Source organism: Ziziphus jujuba, chromosome 7, assembly GCF_031755915.1.
Source record: "Ziziphus jujuba cultivar Dongzao chromosome 7, ASM3175591v1".
Lineage (NCBI taxonomy): Eukaryota > Viridiplantae > Streptophyta > Magnoliopsida > Rosales > Rhamnaceae > Ziziphus > Ziziphus jujuba.
The window spans coordinates 777978-798512 of record NC_083385.1 but is presented as its reverse complement, the minus strand read 5'-3'; the positions used below and the strand labels follow the sequence as shown (position 1 = coordinate 798512).

Sequence of the window (20535 nt, the reverse complement as noted above, 5' to 3'; positions counted from 1 at the left end):
TGACCTCCCCTCTTTTCACTCTGGTCTACAACGTTGTTAAAGTCCCTTAAATAGACCCAGGCTGGTGAACCTGATAACACACACTGCTTCAAGTCTCTCCAGAAATCTCGTCTCAGAGTTCGCTCGGCCAGACAATAGCAACACCACATGGTCCATTCCCCTCCTTGCTGGTTAGAGACTCTTACTCCAATAATCCAATCCGAACTAAAAAAGACATCCCAATCATAGCCATCCTTCCAAAGAAGGGCCAGCCCACCCGCTCCATTCCTAGCTTCTACTAAGTGACTATGGTCATAATGAAGCGACCTCACAATTCTTTTCATCTTCACCATCTTAACCTTGGTCTTAAAAAGAAAAAGACCCCAGGGGGAAGAGCTCCGAATCATGCCACGAAGGCCTCGCACTGCAGAGGGTCTTCCCAGCTCTCTGCAGTTCCAAGAAAGGACATTCATTTGGGAGGGGGAGGCATAATAAGGCCTGCCTCCTCAGCCTTAGCAGATTTTGTTGGGAATGTACTTACAATGAATGGATCAGTGTCTCCGAATCGCCATCTTCATGCTTTCTCCTTTAGTCGGATTCTGGAACTTTTAGCAACGAGTGAGTGTAACAGCCCAGACCAACCGCATGAGATATTGTCCGCTTTGGGCCCAGCCCGCACGGTTTTGCTCTGCGACCCCGTTATACTGTGGGTCCACAAAACGCGTCTCAAGGGAAAGGTATCCACACCCACTTATATGGCATGCTTCGTTCCCCTTTCCAATCGATGTGGGATGCTACAGTGAGCGCAAGGAAACCAGTGGTTGAGGTTGACTCGTATCAACTGACTTGTTGTCTTCAGATGTCTTACGCCGGGGGAAAGGCTTAGTCTCCTCAGCTGGAAGTGTTTTATCTTTAAGGGCCTGCTTCCTCCTGTGTTTGGGCTGTTTTCCCTCCCAAAACTGTGAGAGATGGGCTTTTCGTTTAGTTGCCTCTAGTTCATTTGGTTTCCCCTTGGTTGAATTTAAACTATTCTATAGACCTGGCTGGCCCGACCCATCCTTGTTTGTGATATGCAAGGGATTAGTGGCGCTCGAACTTGAAAAATTTTGAATTGTAACCTGTAGTGGTAGGCAACTGTTGCGCCGATCTTGTACCTCGGCCACGTGTTGATTGTTGATAGGCTCTACATTGCCCACCGTTCGTGTGGTAGAGTCACACTCTGTTACTGAGTGGAGCCCGAGTCGCACTCAAGTTGGCTCTTCATCATCTCCCTGAGGAGCGTTAGTGTGAGTCACATCTTTGGCCATCTCGTCATCCATCGCTTCTGCATTTTTGGGGTCTATATTCGTGTCATTGAGGAAGGTATCGGAGAAATCGCCTTGTGGAAGTTCGATCCTCCTTAATACGCTTCCCCCATAGATCGCCGTGTGCGAATCGACTTCCGCTCGCAACCAGGGTCCATAAAGATCTCCATTGGTAGTATGATTTTGGGTGCTTGGGAGTGTGCAGCCAGCCTAATAATGTCCAATAACTCCGCAATTGTAACAAAATTCAGCTAATTTTTCGTAAACAAATTGTATCCATTCTGTTCCGTTCCCCACTTTCTGAACGAACCCGGTAACAATGGGCTTCCTAACATCGAGCTCCACTCGAATTCGCATGTATTTCATGCCCACCATATTAGTGCGAGAAGACTATTCACATTGTAGCACTTCATGGAATAGGTTCCCTATGCGGATCGCATTCGCTGTGGTCATGAACTGGAGGGGGGGCCATGGATCTGGACCAAGAACAAGGAAAAACTGAAATCGATATCCCTCACTGCTAACATTGGATTCCATTTTCTCAAAATGAGATGACACTCACTAATGGACCAAGCTCTTCGAGACTATACCCTATGTCTATTAGAAGTAGTTTTGAAGGAGAATAAGAATTTGTTTGGTTCTAGTTCATCAATTTTCACATAATCCTGTTTAAACCAGGCTTGTCTCACAATGGATTGAACTTTGAATTTACTGATACACTTTTCCAAAAGGATCTTTCCAACTAAAACACAATCTGACACTTCTTTTGCATGCTCCTCGTCAGCAATTAAGTGGAGCTAAGAAACTCCAGGAACGCCAGGGGCTCCTTCCTGGGTGCTATCTACCATTGAGACAACAGGAGGAAGAAGGTATGTGAAACACCATCACAGCTACGACGTAGGCAGGCAAAAAAGTACCCAGAACCTTGAGCCTTCAAAGCACTGCTACCATGAAGCCAAGTAGAACAAAAAACTCCTACCTTCTACAGATCAAACCTACCACAAATAAGGTTCTGAGATATATCTATATATAAATTATATTTGTTACAAGCAATTTTCCATGCTTTTTCTACATTAAACTTAGAGGATATATGAATGAAAAAAGAAAAAGAAAAAAGGGTTTTTTTTTTCCCCCTCTTTTCCTTATTAACTAGTGTAGGTTATTCTGCATATATATGTTAGAGAGGCATTATTACTTTTCTTTGATTTCTTTTATATTATTAATTTAAACATTTGTGCTCAATGTACTTATCTTTCTTTGGAGGAAGACGTATAAATTGCATAATATCAGCAACAGGTAAATGATCTTAATTAATTTTAATCAATCCAAGCTCCTCCTATCCTTTTTACCCCTGCAGAGAAGCTTTTGTGCATATATGGCTGGCCCTGGCTATTTATTTTTCACTACCTAGTTTGTTTTTTTGTTTTTTTTTTTTTTTTTGCTGAATATTTTTCACTACCTAGTTAATATTTGATAAAGTAGCACTATGTATTTTTCACAACCTAATTAATATTTGATAAAGTAGTACAGCTAGTCATTTGACTAAACATTTTACAAAGAAAAGGATATAGAGGAAGCAACAAAGATGATAGGGCTTTGTGGCACATAAAGCTTTGTTAAAGCATTGCGAGGATGGGGGCATGCAGAAAACTTTGAGCTCTGTGTAATCACTAATATTGAAGAAGAGGACACTGAATTTCAGAAAATCACAGACGCATACTCCCTCTAGGGATACATAAAAAGCTTACTGTCATAAAATAAAATAAAATAAAAATAAAAATGATGCTACTCTTTTTAGCTGACAAAAATGGATTCATTGAGAAAACAAACAAACAAGAAGCTCCTTTTCCCTCTTATTATTATTATTATTTTTTTGGTATATTACATTGTATATTTTTAAAATTTTTATTTTATTACAATCAGATAACTTTGTGTTTATATTTTTATAAAATATTTTGTTGTAATTAAAAAAAATTTCAAAAATATACAGTAAAATATATATATTTTTTTTCTTTGCCATAAATATTTTATTTACTGGGTAGTGGGGTGTCAGCCGGGATTCAAGGTCTTGTGCCTTGTGCTACGCTAAATTTATGTGCCTTACCGTTTGATTTGGTGTCTATGTATTATTTAAAAAGGAAAACAACATATATGCTTTTTTATTGATGAGAAGGGGTGAAATTTAAAATTATTTCATAAATAGTTTACCCAAAATTCTAAAGATTTATTAGTCATTGTAATATCATGATTTAGCACTCAAGGTTTTATTTTTTTATTATTATTATTTTTTTTGGGTTGTTGCTTAAAGATTTAGCACTCAAGTTTTGTTATTAAGAATGTGACTCTTTGATTGATTAAGTTTTTTTATTTTTTATTTCTTTAAACAAAAAAAAGAAAAAGAAAAAAAGAATATTTGCCAAGAATTTCGAGATTGTCTTCGCATATTTCAACAAAATAAAAAAGTTAGGGTCATTTTCATAACTTGACTGTTGGGCACTCTTTGGATTAGGTAAAACAAGTATGGAAAGAAGACATTGACTTATTTTATATGTATATATATATATATATATATATGTTATGCTTAAGCTGCAAAATTCAACTAATTTTTTTTTAACTTTAAGACAGAACTTTCTATATTTTTCAAGTTTTTTGGTAGAAACTTTGACTTTTTAAATACTTCGTTGGACTTGAGACATCATTCACCTTTAATTGGAATGGCAACCAAGAAGCACGCTGACTTACCCCAAAAAGAAAATAAATAAATAAATAAATAAAAGAAAACCAAGACGTAGAGGTGCAAGGGCAAATTGGGTTATTCAGTAAAATTTATGGGCGCTTGAAAATTAAAAACGGCGAGATTAACGGTCATATTTCTGGATGAGTGAGTGATGGGTTTGGGTGGGGGCCAACAAGATGAAGAAATGGTAGGAAGCGATTCGACCGCTGTTGTCTTCTTCAGATTGAAGAGGGAAGACTGTAAGCGCACCAAACACGATCTTGTATTCTCCCAGTGGAAGGTATATATTTCCGATTCCGATACTCTTTCTCTCTCTCTCTCTCTTTTGTGGGTTGTTGGCTAATTGGCTAAAGAAAATGTGATTTCTTTTGATATTGTGTTTATGAGTGCTAGATTCTGGTAGGCCCTTGTGATTGGGAAGATTATTCACTAGGAAAGGATGGTGCTGAAAGGTATAGGGTTCATAACCTCCCTATGATATCAACTCCAGGATTATATGAACTTGCCATCGCCGTATCTCACACCGGTCTAGGCCGTAACATTGCAAAGCTTGATCCTGAACGCATAGTTGTGGTTTACCTTGGACACGCTGAGAATGTGAGGACACGGCTTCAGCGTTATGGCCGTACAGGTTCACATTTGGGCACTTGCTGCTCAACTGCTTACCCGACACTCTCTCTTCACAAGGGACCTGGATTGTTTGACGATATTTTGTCGAGAGGATACCCAATTGTGTTTAGATGGGCACCTGTAACTCTCTCTCTCTCTCTCTCTCTCTCTCTCTCTCTGTGTATATTAATTGAACATTACTTGTGTTTCTTTGGAGGATGAGTTTTAGTAATTGATTGATGGCTTCCTTTTTATAATTATGACGATTAACTTTTGTGATATGATTAGATGCTAGTAATTATCGCAAAAGATTTCCTTTAGAATTTTCTCTATCATTGTTTAAATTCTACTATCATTGTTTCTTTGTTGTCTATAATACTCTCTCCTTACAATGTGTGCTATTTTGTTTGCTTTTCATTTCATTTCTACTTATTGAAGCTGGGGCTACTTGTGTTGTAGAAATTACAATCACAAATTCACTAACATTCCTTAAGAGCAACTGAATAGTACCGGGGCATAGAAACTGATTGTCTCAAACTGTCATAAGTATATGATAGAAACAATGAATTTATTTAAAGTTTTTCCTGTCTTCTATGTGCTTCATCTCCTTGAGCACTCGCAACAGATTTCAAGTATGGAAAAAAGTTGTAAATACAAATTTGAGCTCTTTTTGTTTTATGATATTTACTTGTTCAACTCTTTATTGGTTGTCAACAGATGCAAAGTAAAAGCGATGCACAGAAAACAGAGACTCTGTTGCTTAACACATTTGACTATGCATGGAACACAAGCATTAATGGTTCACGACGCCCTGATGAAATCCTTGAGAAACTGAAGAAAATTTCTTCAAGCAGTAATCGTTTCCCTGCTGTTGTCCGAAGGCTTTTACCTTTGAGTCAGAGGCAAGTGGGCATTAGGATCAAAGCAGGCAAATTGCTTGCAACAGAGAACAACTCCAATCCTTGTGCTGATGAGGAGAGACCCAATATCCTCTCTCGAGTTTTCAAGTTTGGCAGGTCACGGCCTCGTTCAGTACTGGACACGAGTGGCATTACTCAGGGGAATACTGTCATCTGTGGAGTGGCTTTGACCCACGATTCAGTTTGTACAAGAGCACCAGTTGAAGGAAGAAAGAGGTGTGCTGAACACAAAGGGGTGAAGATCAATGGGTTGATTACAGTCAGGATATCAAATTCAAATAGCATCTATGGCTCACAATATGGTGTTATTGACAGCACAAAGTCTGATGGACATGGCAAATCAGGCTTCAGGAATGACACAGTTACAGTCGAGTTTCATGGCAGCAAGAGCTTGGGTCCTATCTGTGGATTCACCTTGACTGATGGTTCTCCTTGTAGAAGGCAGGCTGTTCCAGGTAATAAAAGGTGTGATGAACATAAAGGGAGAAGAATTAGGAAATCCAATTCCCGATTGGTGTCAACTGAGGAAAAACCACTCTACGTTCCTGATGTTTTTGAATCAAATTGTGGTGACACTTCAGAATACGACAACAATTCAGCTGCAATATGTAATCATGGAAGATTGGAGGATGAAGTTTTGTCAAGCAGAATCAACCAGAACAAGAATGGCATAGGTGTTGTTACATGTGGAGCAACTACAAAAAACGGATCTGCGTGCAAAAGAAAACAAGTAGAAGGAAATAAAAGGTGCTGGCAGCATAGAGGCATGAGGGCTGGTACTTGTTATTAATCCTTGAATGGATTTGAAAAAAGAACAGGTACAGTGAACTGTAGAGTTACATTGCAGGACGGGTCCTTCTGTATGAGAATTCCTGCTCGTGGAAGGAAGAGGTGCGAGCAGCATGGTGGAAGAAGACTGATAATAAAAATTATTTTTATATGTGTATAATTAGAGATACGGGATTTTTGCAGATTGCAATGTATTGCTAGTTGTGCCTGATAAGTTATGTTTAGGGATTGTATGTTGTATCTCTTATTAAATGTATGTTGTATGTGTATTTGGCATTGGCATAGGCATAGGCATAGATATCGTAATGTAGACAAACTTTGTTGATTTGTTTTATTTTGGTAAGAAACTTTGTTCTTGTGGAGTTGCATGAATTTTGTTTAGAGAAGAATTTTTTATTGTATCATTGACAGAAAAATGAAAATAAGTTTTTTTTTTCTCATTGTACTTTGCGAGAGAAACGAGGCCCGAACAGAGAGCTGACTAAAACGCCAAATCTCTCTCTCTCTCTCTCTCTCTCTCTCCCCATATTTTACCCAAAACGCAAAATCAAATCTGAAAAAGCACAAATAAAAACAAGAAAAAACACAGCCACACACAACGACAATCCGTCACGAGACGGCATATCGTCTTGTTTCATGCTCTACCATTAATACCCTTAGCCCCTTCTTTTTTTATTTTTTATTTTTTATTTATTTTTTAATTTAATCGAATAATTTGGGCAGGTGAGACCCTTCACCAACAATCTCTTCTTCTTCTTCAACTAAATAGGCACGCACGCACGCTTGCAGATACAGATACTACGGTCACAGCCAGCCTCCGTCCGTCACCGCAAACTAGATGCCAGCGGGAGAGATTCGGTACCCATCTCAACCGGCGCAGCCGACAGAGCTTTCGGCGTCGTCGGAGGACGATGAGGCGTGGGTGTGGGAACAGATCAAGGCAGAGGCTCGGTGCGACGCGGAGTCGGAGCCGGCGCTGGCGAGCTACCTCTACTCCACGATACTATCGCACTCGTCGCTGGAGAGATCGCTGTCGTTTCACCTGGCAAACAAGCTCTGCTCCTCCACGCTGCTCTCCACCCTCCTCTACGACCTCTTCCTCAACGCCTTCTCCGATGTTGCCCTCCGTTCCGCTGCCGTCGCTGACCTCCGCGCCGCTCGGGAACGCGACCCCGCTTGCATCTCTTTCTCTCACTGCCTCCTCAACTACAAGGGCTTCTTGGCCTGCCAGGTCTCTTGTGAATCTTGTAGACACATACCATACATTTATTTCTTTTCAAAAAATTAAAAAAATAAAATAAAAATTGCAATCTCATTCTTATTCGTTTATTCGTTGTTTGTTTTAAAAAATTAAAATTAAAATTTTGGTAAAATTTAATTTTAGGCTCATCGAGTAGCACACAAGCTGTGGACGCAGTCACGGAAACCGCTGGCTCTGGCGCTTCACTCCCGAATAGCGGACGTGTTCGCGGTAGACATACACCCAGCGGCAAAGATCGGAAAAGGGATTCTGTTCGACCACGCGACGGGAGTCGTTGTGGGGGAGACGGCAGTGATCGGAAACAACGTCTCGATATTGCACCACGTGACGCTAGGTGGGACGGGGAAGATGGGTGGGGACCGGCACCCCAAGGTTGGGGACGGGGTTCTGATCGGCGCCGGGGCCACCATTTTGGGCAACGTGAAGATTGGCGAGGGGGCGAAGATCGGGGCTGGGTCGGTGGTGCTGATAGAGGTGCCGGCCAGAACGACGGCCGTGGGCAATCCGGCGAGGCTGGTGGGAGGAAAGGAGCGCCCTTCTAAACATGAGGATGTCCCTGGGGAGTCCATGGACCATACTTCCTTCATGTCCGAGTGGTCTGATTATATTATCTGATTTTTCTTTTTTCTTTTTTGTTTATTTAATTAATAAAATAAAAATAATTATAGAACCCATCGATCCAAATAGATAAAAGAGAGTGAATGAGTGAGTCAGCAAGCTCAAAGCCTTGGAGGGCGGAGCTCTCGATTGCAATTCCAATTTCCAATCCCAATCTCCAATCCATGGATGTTCTTTTTTTTTTTTTTTTTTTTTTTTTTGGTATTGCTTTGTATTTATGGAAATAGTAAAGTTGCAGCAGCTTAGTTCATTGAATCAGACCAGAAAAATAATCTCTTTCATTAAGTATTGATTTTTGCTAATTTTTGGCTATTGCTTCGTAAACTCTTATGTTGGACACAAAACTGAACAAATGTAGATCCCTCGTTGGGATGGATGTATATTCTCAAGCAAAGCTACAAATCCTTCCCAGAGATATTAAATTTCATAACCACTTCAAAATCTTTGTACAAATGCCAAAAATTGTATCCATTATACCAAGAAGTACCTCCAGAGTACATGAACTTCAACGAAAACTTCTCTTCATTTGTGTTGAAGATCATGCTTCTTTAAAACATTCCCATCCCTTATGGAGAAATGAGAAGCTCTTTTTTCATCTACATTTCATGCTGAGTAAAGATGCCAATCCTACAAGAGCTTTCTATGCAGGAATGACCATTTCAGATTTAATCCTTGCAAGAGAGAAATGCTCTATTTTTCCCAAACAGGATTAATCAAGCCAACAAGATCAGATTAGGCTTGCCCTTGCCATGCTTTCTATGTGGAAAAAAATGATTAATTATTAAGTACAAACCTTTGAATCAATTCCTCAAAGATGACAAATTCCTCTACCTAAAATTAATTCTTTGTTTTTCCATCTCCGTTAGGCTCGAGTATTTTCAAAATTTAACCTAAAACCAAATTTTTGGCAAATAGGGATTCATCCCTTGAACAAGCATAAAACGGTGTTCTACATTTCAAATGTCCAATAACAATGGACTATCCTCCCTTTTGGGCTAAAGGTTGCCCCTCCTTATTTCAAAAGGCTATGACTAGGATATTTAAGGGGAATTTGGCCCAATACCCCCATAGGACCGAGCTTCATGAATTTTGCCCCCTCAATTCATTTCTTTTTTGATCTACCCCTCCAATCTTTTAAAATCCCAAAATACCCTTATGTGTTTTTTTTTTTTATATGTTTTTTTCTTTCCTTTCTTCGACTTTTCCCCTCCATCTCTTTATCCATAACCAGACCTTAGGAGCCCTCTGTTTCCTTTCATGAATCGGCCGGATTGTAAGCGTGGAGACTGCGCGTTTTGAAGGAGATGGTGAAGAGGCGACTCAGAGAGAAAACTGCAGGATTTTAGAGAGCCCTAGGAGCAGAAGCAGAAGCAACAGGTAGGCAACAGCTCTAATTTTGATTTTCTGTTAGTGGTGTTGGGAATTTTTTTTTTTTTTGGAGAAATTGTGAAAGAGAAATTGTGAAAGTTGTGTTCTGGTTTTTTTTTTTTTTTAAATAACGGTGGTGGTAGGCATTTCTTGCTGAGAGATATGTATGATGATATGATGCTGGATGGAGTACAGCCAAGTAGGGATACATTCCATTCTGTCATCAGTTAGTGGAAAGGTGCTTTCATGTTTGTTATCATGGACTTTCATTCTTTCTGGAATTTTCCGTTTGGTTGATTTTGTTTTGTTGCAGGTAGATAAGCAAAATGCTCATTTCTTTGGTGTTACGATCAACGAGCAACAAGCCGAGTGTGGTATTGTAGAAAGAGTTACTTCAGATGCACAAAGCAAATTTAAGGTATGTATATTTCATATTTTTGCATTTAAATTGTTTATATACCATGTTTGATGACTATGAACTCTCTCTCTCTCTCTCTCTGCATCTGCATTTTCTTTTGTGTTGCTGGTGTGACATTAAATTTATAATCTAATTGCTTTATTTTCCAGTTACTTTATTTCGAGCAAGATGTGAATGGCGGTTATGGTTTGGCCCTACAGGTACCATATCTTCTTTCCTATTGTGTCTCCAATCCATTTTCCATTTTATAGTGCATATGGTTTTTGCATTCTGAAAGCTGTCATGGTTGTTTAAAAAATTTGAAGCATAGATGGAGTCAACAGTGCCAATGATCATATACAATTGGTAGAAATGTTTTGTAATAATCTTGTCATGTTAAACTTTCTGCTGTTATATCCTTCAATTTCTAAGTACTATGCGTCTCTAATTTATTTTCAAAGCATAAAATTGTGGCTGTGAAATTGTGATTTTGAATATCACACATGGGTAGAACTTAAAATTAGTAACCTACCTGTGAATGTGACAATGATGCTCAACTTCTCTTTTCAAGTGAATGTCATTGCATTGTTTCAAGTGGTCAAGTGGTATTGGTGTGGCATTTCAATGTATTTCTGTTCAGTCCTCTGACCTCATTCCCAAGGGCTTTCTTACTTGCAATTTGACTACAATCCTTTAAACAATTGACTTATATAATTGTACTATGATTTTATGTAGCATGCTTCTTTTTATTTTACTTTGGTTCAGCAAATCTTTACCTTTAGTCAATAATTTTGTCATATGGAAATGCTTTTTTTCCCCCCACCCCTCATCAAGCCATCTAAATTTCAATATATATCATTGACACACAAAAATCATGACAGTCAATTGCCTATTTAATTAAAATTCATTTAGCAGAATCTCTTCCTATGCACATGCATTTGACATTAGTGTGGTCTCTTTACAGATGGATAATTGATCCTCCTCTGGAGGTCAATGTACCATCAAAACGCACACCATGGCCTGATGCCCCTCCTGAACTCCCTACCAATGAAAATGTAGTGTTGGGCATCCAAGAGCATGCTGTAAAGCATCCTACAAAGACCCGCACATCTAGATCAAAGAGACGAAGCAAGAGAAAGCATGACACAAGAACGGTGGACACACAGGTTGCTTCAAAGCATTCTGAACAAATTTGAAAATCTTAGCACGAAGACGGCTAGAGATGCATGCTGCTGTGTGAATTTTAGGCATCATTTTTCAGCATCATAAAAAAATTTGAATTGCAAAGGCTTATTAGCACAGAGGCAGATGGCCTAACCTGGTATATGTGAAAAGAATCCTTCACACTGGGCCAGTTGATAACAGGCATTGGAGTTTGAATTTTCACTTAATTTTTCACAAATTTTTTCTTTCTTTTATATATTTTTGTTTGGGATATCAGGATTCTGGTTCAGCATGAGGTATGCCAGCAAAGTCTTGCCGTGTCTGCTACCTTGTAGGACTTTGTATCCAATATGTTTCGAATCTTATACATAATCTTGGAACATAGGAATTATAGAGTTGTGTTCAGCTGGATTTTTGTAGAAAAAAAGATACCAAAATGTAATAAACAAAAAAGAAAAAAAAAAAAAAGGAAACTTCCATATTTGTGAAAGGATCCAATTTCTTCCATATTCAGACTTTGTTTTTAGTTTTTGTACATGATTCTCTTGTCAATAACTGTTCACCATCGGTAATTCCCGAGGAAATCTTCGGTAAACTACAAATACCCTCTGGAAAAATTACCGACAGTTTCGTCGGTAATTCCCGATGGTGTACAGTACGGCATATTTTGCCAATTTTTTGGACCCCACAAGGCCCCTAATGTGTGTTGAATGAAAAAACATGCAAAACATGGATTCTATAATTGTACTAAGGAGAGAAAATCATAAAATTTCATAAAAGTGTATCAAAGTTTGCAAAAAAATAAGTATACTGTTCACCCTCGGTAATTCCCGACGAAATCGTCGGGAAACTACGAATGCCCTCTGAAAAAATTACCGACAGTTTCGTCGGTAATTCCCGAGGGTGTACAGTGCGGCATATTTTGCCAATTTTTTGGACCCCACAAGGCCCCTAAGGTGTGTTGAATGAAAAAACATGCAAAACATGGATTCTATAATTGTACTAAGGAGAGAAAATCCCAAAATTTGATAAAAGTGTATCAAAGTTTGCAAAAAATAAGCTAACTGTTCACCCTCGGTAAATTACCGACGAAACTGTCGGGCAACTACAAATGCCCTCTGGAAAAATTACCGACAGTTTCGTCGGTAATTTCCCGAGGGTGTACAGTACGTATTATTTTGCCAATTTTTTTTACCCCACAAGGCCCCTAAGGTGTGTTGAATGAAAAAGCATGCAAAACATGGATTCTATAATTGTACTAAGGAGAGAAAATCAAAAAATTTCATAAAAGTGTATCAAAGTTTGCAAAAAATAAGCTAACTGTTCACCCTCGGGAAATTACCGACGAAACTGTTGGGAAACTACAAATGCCCCCTGGAAAAATTACCGACAGTTTCGTCGGTACTTTCCCGAGGACGTACAGTACGTATTGTTTTGCCAATTTTTTTTACCCCACAAGGCCCCTAAGGTGTGTTGAATGAAAAAACATGCAAAACATGGATTCTATAATTGTACTAAGGAGAGAAAATCAAAAAAATTCATAAAAGTGTATCAAAGTTTGCAAAAAATTGATGACTGTTCACCCTCGGGAAATTACCGACGAAACCGTCGGGAAACTACAAATGCCCCCTGGAAAAATTACCGACAGTTTCATCGGTAATTTCCCGAGGCTGTACAGTACGTATTGTTTTGCCAATTTTTTTTACCCCACAAGGCCCCTAAGGTGTGTTGAATGAAAAAACATGCAAAACATGGATTCTATAATTGTACTAAGGAGAGAAAATCATAAAATTTCATAAAAGTGTATCAAAATTTGCAAAAAATTGATGACTGTTCACCCTTGGGAAATTACCGACAAAACCGTCGGGAAACTACAAATGCCCCCTGGAAAAATTACCGACAGTTTCGTCGGTACTTTCCCGAGGATGTACAGTACGTATTGTTTTGCCAATTTTTTTTACCCCATAAGGCCCCTAAGGTGTGTTGAATGAAAAAACATGCTAAACATGGATTCTATAATTGTACTAAGGAGAGAAAATCAAAAAATTTCATAAAAGTGTATCAAAGTTTGCAAAAAATTGATGACTGTTCACCCTCGGGAAATTACCAACGAAACTGTCGGGAAACTACAAATGCCCTCTGGAAAAATTACCGACAGTTTCGTCGGTAATTTCCCGAGGATGTACAGTACGTATTGTTTTGCCAATTTTTTTTACCCCACAAGGCCCCTAAGGTGTGTTGAATGAAAAAACATGCTAAACATGGATTCTATAATTGTACTAAGGAGAGAAAATCAAAAAATTTCATAAAAGTGTATCAAAGCTTGCAAAAAATTGATGACTGTTCACCCTCGGGAAATTACCGACGAAATTGTCGGGAAACTACAAATGCCCTCTGGAAAAATTACCGACAGTTTCGTCGGTAATTTTCCGAGGGTGAACAGTCATCAATTTTTTGCAAACTTTGATACACTTTTATGAAATTTTTTGATTTTCTCTCCTTAGTACAATTATAGAATCCATGTTTAGCATGTTTTTTCATTCAACACACCTTAGGGGCCTTGTGGGGTAAAAAAAATTGGCAAAACAATACGTACTGTACATCCTCGGGAAAGTACCGACGAAACTGTCGGTAATTTTTTCAGGGGGCATTTGTAGTTTCCCAACGGTTTCGTCGGTAATTTCCCGAGGGTGAACAGTCATCAATTTTTTGCAAACTTTGATACACTTTTATGAAATTTTTTGATTTTATCTCTTTAGTACAATTATAGAATCCATGTTTTTCATGTTTTTTCATTCAACACACCTTAGGGGCCTTGTGGGGTCCAAAAAATTGGCAAAATATGCCGCACTGTACACCCTCGGGAATTACCGACAAAACTGTCGGTAATTTTTCCTGAAGGAATTTAGTGGTTACCGACGATTTCCTTGGGAATTACCGAGGGTGAATAGTCATCAATTTTTTTGCAAAATTTTATATACTTTTATGAAATTTTGGGATTTTCTCTCCTTAGTACAATTTTAGAATCCCTATTTGCCATGTTTTTGCATTCAACACACATTATGGAACTTGTGGGGCCCAACAAATTGGTAAAACTTGATGGACTGTACACATTCGGAAATTATCGACGAAACCATCGGTAATTTTTCCAGGGTTTATTTGTTGGTTACGAAAAAGCGTTTCTGTAATTACCAATGGTGAATTGGGAATTATCGATGCACCATCGATAATCATCTTTCCTTTAATTTTTACCACAACCGAGGGTTTTTTTTATCTTTTATCTTTTATCTTTTTTTTTCAACGGTTGTCATTAGTAAAGATAGGTTCAGCATATTAAGATAACATTAGTATAACATTAGTATAGACCGTCATAACATTAAACATACGATCTACATTGAAAGTTTATTAAAGTACAAATCAACAGCATATTTTTTTCTAAAAAACATAATGTCTTGCGGACCAAATGAAGGGCTCTCCTCACTACTCATGTACTCAATAAATTTCAGAGCATAGACGCCACAATCACCCCTGCAGAATAGCATTAATGATTAGCATTAATGAAAACCAACTACGTGTATTTTCACACGTAACCACAATAAAAAACAGCAGCAATACAAGTTGTTTGAAATGACAACACATTCATACCCATTATCTTGGCGGGGTGCATCTTTGATCATGGTCATCGTGAATGGATCTAAAGTGGGAGACACGTCCGGATTCTTCCCGTAATATCCCCCATCCCTCAATAGGTCAGGCAGCATATACGTAAGGCATTCCGCATTCTTCAACTCTCTATTCTGGACATATTTATTTCCCATATTTGGATCGTATAAATCAATATGCCGGGCCTTCAAGTCCACACATGCTGCCAACCAATGCGCGCCTCCATTGTTGACAGGGATGTACACCTGCAAATTAGAACATAACCTCATTATCAACAAAATGGGAAACTTAGTGAGAATTTTTTTCAATATATGTATGGACTTACATAATCACATATTCGCCACGACACGCTAGGTTTGGGTGACCTCCCACGCACATAGTTACAAAGGGTCGCATCACATGAATATGTGCTACGAGATGCGCTCCATATGGGATAACGCCCTTTGATGGATGACTGCCAAATAATGAAATATATACAATATAAAATATCATCAATATAACATTAAGCAACGCAGTAGCATCCCATCATCTTACCCAAAATAACACGTCTAATATGGCACAGGTGTTGGTGAACATTTTCTCATTATCAAACCGTCTTTTTCGTATGAAATACAAAATAGTGTCAATATGCTGCAAAACCACATTAAAGGAAATAAGTAACAAGTGCGAGGTGATAAATAAAACATCATTCCAAACATAGGACCACAATGATTTTGCATGAACATAAAACATATAACTTACATCGGAATTCAACCATCCTTCATCGGTCAGTAGCTCAGCAAAAAATTCCTTTCCCACCGTCATATAAGATGTACACATGGTTGCTTCCTTCGGTGCCACCCTATACCACTCATCGAACGCCCTCTCCTTTGATGCATCAATAGGTTGAGTAAGATTAAATTTGACCTTCTTTTTACACGGGTCGGTGTAAGGAGAGATGACGTGATGTGACTGGTGGTAAACTCGACCGAATCGGCTTGTATCACCAACGTTATGCTTCCGATCTTCCACCTCAATCTCAGCTGATTGGTCAGGATGTGGACTGTCAGCTGAAGCACCAATATCCCACCCGAAATGTAAAGGCCGATATGGCACCAAAGCCCAGGAATCCTCCACATAGGGTCCTCCAGGTACGATAGGCTCAACCGGTGTAGTACAATCATCATCCTCCTTCCTACCATTGGAACCGTCTATGGGTGCATCAAATTCTTCAGCTTGCTCTCCAACAGACGGTGCCACAGGGGATGATGGTCTAACCGAAGATGACGGTGAATGGCTATGCATATGATGCTCGGCCTGCAAAACACAATGATTATTTTTGTAGTTCCCAAACTCTAACAACAAATAATTGCTGAATTACAATATGTAATTTAATAATGCTGAAGCACTAAAGTAAAGTATACTAAGTTGTCTAAATGATACCTGATGCTTTTGTTGGTCAATAACAGAACTAAGCATCTTCCTTAACGCTGCCATCTCTTTATTTAATTCATCAACTTTTGCCTCCAAGCAAGCAAGCTAATCAATATCAATATCCAAAACATAAGTCAACATATATTAGTACAACATATGAAATACAAATTTGCGTGCAAGTAACAATTGCATACCCTGAAATTAGAATCTGGAGGGCCACTAGAATGCTCCCCAGCTTTGGACGCATCTTTAGCTCTAACATCTTTAGCGCCAACTATTGGTGCTACAATTGGAGGTGACGTGTATCATCACCCAATATCAACCTGATTGCGATGGCTGTTACCATTATCTTCTGCTTTGTGATAATTTTACAAGGTAAAGATACCTCTGCTTATTGGGGTTATGTCTCTTGCTTTAGGGTAACTTTACAAGGTGAAGATAACTGTATTGGTATATTTGTTTTCTAACTTTCAGGTATCTTGGGTTCTCGTGTATGATGTGATGCAGTTTCTTGTGTTCATCTTCAAAATTGTAAAACCATATGGATTCATGTACGATTTGCCCATCGATCTTTTTCCTTTATTTTTGTTGTATTCTTTTATAATTACTCCAGTGGGCAATATGAATTCATCTTTCGATCAGGCTGTATGGGGAACCAATCTCATACATATTGTCACCACATGTAGCACTGGCAGGCATGAATTAGCAACCAAATGTTCTGTCATCCTTTTGTGTATCTGTTCATGAGTATGACCTGTTTCAAGTACTTTCTCCTATGTTTTTTGTTCGCAAGCTTGAGAATAGTTTTCATGTTATAATCTTTGTGACTACACGATACATTGTAATAGGCTTTTTATGAATTCGGGAACTTGCTCCAGATGTGATTGCAGTGTAAACGAACTACAAACCAGGGAGCAATGTAGTGGTTTTCGATGGCATGAAGCAAGTTTTGTACCCATAACAACCCATCTGGACCTTGCTCCTCTCTACCCACGTATGTTTTCTCTATACCGGTCGAGTTCTCATATAAACTGTCTGCAGCTATTGCTAACATGGATTTTGTGAGTTCTAACCAGAAGTTACCTTATGTTTTATCTTATAGGTACCTCTATTGGGTCCATTGTAGAATTTGTATACATCAGAAGATATGATGAGAATGTTGAAGTGCCTAAGACTCCAAGCATGTACATCAGTTGTCACTGGCATTATGGCAGTCTTTAAAACCAATTGTGTATTCAGCCAACTCCATTCAGTTGGAGTTTTGAGGCCGATTAAGTTTGAAGATACTATGCCTATGTTGCTTCTTAGTTTACTATATGATTTTCGCTTTTATTTTATAGATGAAAGCAACTTGTTTGGCTTTGAGCATGATAAGGAGCTCTGAATTCTTCCATTTATCTTAGACATAAGGTCTCGAGTTGGACTACCATTTAGATGAGTATTATGTTTCGAGACACAAACAGAGAGAGCTGAATTTGGCTTACAGAACAGAGTACCAAGTTTGAGGTTGTAACGAGTTTTTAAAGAGCTATTTCTTCATGTAGCAGAAACAGCAGAATACAATAACGGAGAATTCTATTGCATAGTCTATGCCTCTGCTACTAATGTAAACATTATTGCTGGATGAATATTCATTACTAATTCAACTTCTTACTTGTTTTTTAAACTAAGTTGAACTAATTAAAACTCATTTATCCTATTATTTGGTTATCCGGGATAAAGTTGATAATTAAACAAATTAATTTGAACCAGAAGGATATCAAAATAATTTGAAACTTCACAATGATAATGGGCTTATCAAGGCATTGTGAATGTTGAACACCAGATGACATCAAATTCTGCATGTTTCCTACATCACTCTGCAATGACATCTTTACTAAGAAACAAAAGTAAAACCTGCATAGTTCCACCTATAATGTGACATTTGATACATTCTCAATAAGCAAGCTAGTCCTAAACTAGTTAGGATTTCGTTGGTACCGCTCGAGGCCTCCATAGTCCCAGCCTATACTTGTGGGCGTGTGTCAATATCAGCTTCCTCTGAAAAACAAAAATCATATTCAGATATAAGTAATCTAATCTCTTCAAACCATCAAATGAAGCTAAGTCCCAAAGAACTTAATCCTAAAGAAAACCGCAACTTTCATTACGCCTTTCACCAACAAATTTAACAAGTAGCAGAACAAAAAATATATGCACTACTTTTAACTCTTTCTTCTTAGATAGAGAAATGAAGAAGAAGACAAGGCCTACAGTATTTCAGAAGCAAAAGTCAGTACAACAAGACAAGAAAATATTACATCACTTAGGGAAGAAGCCTAAACTCATTTGAGTCAGTATTTAGAAAGTTTATATCATTACCAAATATAAAGCAACACATACTCCGGCACTGCATTTCAATTTTGGTAAACATTTTCGTTAAATAACATCTTTTCTTTCTACCAGTATGATATAAATGACAGCTCTCAAAGCAATTCTGCATGCCGTCTTCCTGAAACATTTTCACTTTTGCCCAGTAAAACAAAAATATTTGCAACCATTAGAACAGAACAAAGAACAAAACTCCAGAACTAGGGTGATTTCAAGTTGCAGTACCATTGCCAAACTAAAAGATAAATTAACCATTCCCGGATAGTCAGAGTTTCCTTTAAGCATCCCTAAACTTTCTTCGTTAGAAGAGTTTAAGAAACCATAAACATAAATTAATCACCCTACTTTTCATGAAATCTTTCACTTAGATTTAAGCAAGCAATCTATAACCAAATTTTCTGATCTGCAATACTATCAGATGTATTGACGGATATACTGAAAGAATTATAATATACCCAAAAGGCAGAGGGCTTCAAGTATGTGCATATATAGTAGATAAAGATTTAGGAAATACCTGTTTGCAAGGGATGCCAAGTTTCTTCAGCCTGAGCGTCCAAGTGACAAGCAGTTTCTGGAAGTCGCCCACCTCGGTTTCAAGCTTAGCCGCATGGGATTCCACCCCTTTGCCTATTCCATTTAAAAATTCTGGAATTCCAACTTTCACTGCAACAAAAGCAACAACTTTAGATCTCCTACTGACTATAACACTTTCACAGTAATCTAATCTAATTCTAACAAATTTTATTTCATATAAACTTTCATGCTCAAGTACATCACTCATCAGGAAGCATGAATCTTGCTCACTTGAGCCAACATAAAACATGATTTGTAGGATTAATTCCCAGTCACTAAAAGTAAAATCACCAAAACAGAGAACATCAAATTCTGCTTTTCTTCATCTTTATCAGTCATTTAGCAACCAGACAAGAGTGAACACGGTTTTTCAATGCTATAATAACGTTGAAACAAAAACCATGTTTCTTTTTCCAACTTAAAGAGTTATTCAGCATTCAGTAATCAGCTTGGCATAGATAAGTTTCTCAAATAATGATAAATAAATTATAAACCAATATTTCCTTTTCCTTTATTCCCCATCTTTCTCACCAACCAAACAATGCGGGAAACTAAGCATAATCAACCTTATTCATCATTTTTTCCTCTATGTTTCCTATATGTGAATCTATTAACTTCAATACCAGCCAAGTTTCTCACTCTGTAAATCCTGGATTTACACATAAAATTCAATTTTACCCATTTCGATTCTAACTCAGCAGCCAAAAACAGCTACTTGGATCTCTCTTTCTATCGACAATTTTTTTACAAAGTTCAAATCACAAAATTCACAAGAACCCAGAAAAATTTTCTTCTTTATCAATTCTCTTTTCTTGCTCTGGGAACCGAACAGAAAGTAAGAAAATCTTTTTATGGGTTACTAAACCCAGGACAAAAAAATCACTAACCTGCATAAGGGGATGGCTTGGAGAAGAATCTAGCGAACCCAGTTGGTGAAAGGGGTTGAGAAATTGGGCTCCCCTTGAAGAGCATTTGCCTCCATGCCATCTTCTTCAATCTTCAACTTTCTCTGCGCTAGATCACACAGTACCGCGCCGGTGGCTGACTGAAAAGCCGCGATCTCCACAAAATGGTCTCGATGATACGGCCTCTGGTTCTCACGCCATGGGTTTTTGCGCTCACCAAGTGTTTTTTTTATATTTTAAAATAAATAAAAGGATATGTAAGTAATTGTATTTTGTTTGAGGGTTATAAGGGATATTAAGGGGTAGATAAAAAAAAATGAATTGAAGGGGCAAAATTCATGAAGCTCGGTCCTATAGGGGTATTGGGCCAAATTCCCCGATATTTAAGCATGTTCTTAATAGTGCTCTTATCCACATAGATGATATATTGCTCTTCTCAGAAACTAATAAAGCCCATAAAATATT

General features: G+C 38.2%; 4 protein-coding genes and 1 long non-coding RNA gene across 5 annotated transcripts; 3 read left to right on the top strand and 2 right to left on the bottom strand.

The window, feature by feature from the left end:
* Positions 1 to 4081: 4081 nt before the first annotated feature.
* Positions 4082 to 6694, top strand: LOC107424030 (protein EFFECTOR OF TRANSCRIPTION 2). Its single transcript, XM_016033718.4, has 3 exons — positions 4082 to 4300; positions 4414 to 4770; positions 5347 to 6694. The coding sequence occupies exons 1-3, from the start codon at positions 4172 to 4174 to the stop codon at positions 6337 to 6339; spliced, it is 1479 nt and encodes a 492-aa protein (XP_015889204.2). The 5' UTR covers positions 4082 to 4171; the 3' UTR covers positions 6340 to 6694.
* A 134-nt stretch (positions 6695 to 6828) lies between these two features.
* Positions 6829 to 8468, top strand: LOC107424031 (serine acetyltransferase 5). The gene is made up of 2 exons (XM_016033719.4): positions 6829 to 7569; positions 7723 to 8468. The coding sequence occupies exons 1-2, from the start codon at positions 7177 to 7179 to the stop codon at positions 8212 to 8214; spliced, it is 885 nt and encodes a 294-aa protein (XP_015889205.2). The 5' UTR covers positions 6829 to 7176; the 3' UTR covers positions 8215 to 8468.
* A 1653-nt stretch (positions 8469 to 10121) lies between these two features.
* On the top strand, positions 10122 to 11551 carry LOC125420384 (beta-1,4-xylosyltransferase IRX14-like). Its single transcript, XM_048467011.2, has 2 exons — positions 10122 to 10203; positions 10947 to 11551. The coding sequence occupies exons 1-2, from the start codon at positions 10178 to 10180 to the stop codon at positions 11176 to 11178; spliced, it is 258 nt and encodes an 85-aa protein (XP_048322968.1). The 5' UTR covers positions 10122 to 10177; the 3' UTR covers positions 11179 to 11551.
* A 4431-nt stretch (positions 11552 to 15982) lies between these two features.
* LOC132804418 (uncharacterized) lies at positions 15983 to 16597 on the bottom strand. The gene is made up of 3 exons (XR_009639549.1): positions 16417 to 16597; positions 16232 to 16327; positions 15983 to 16105 (listed from the first exon to the last, which is right to left on the bottom strand). It is a non-coding gene; the product is annotated as an uncharacterized LOC132804418 (long non-coding RNA).
* Positions 16598 to 17998: 1401 nt separating this feature from the next.
* On the bottom strand, positions 17999 to 20281 carry LOC132804528 (uncharacterized). The gene is made up of 3 exons (XM_060819137.1): positions 20053 to 20281; positions 19107 to 19255; positions 17999 to 18262 (listed from the first exon to the last, which is right to left on the bottom strand). Exons 1-3 carry the CDS (start codon positions 20150 to 20152, stop codon positions 18185 to 18187), a joined length of 327 nt encoding a protein of 108 aa, XP_060675120.1. The 5' UTR covers positions 20153 to 20281; the 3' UTR covers positions 17999 to 18184.
* Positions 20282 to 20535: the final 254 nt, after the last annotated feature.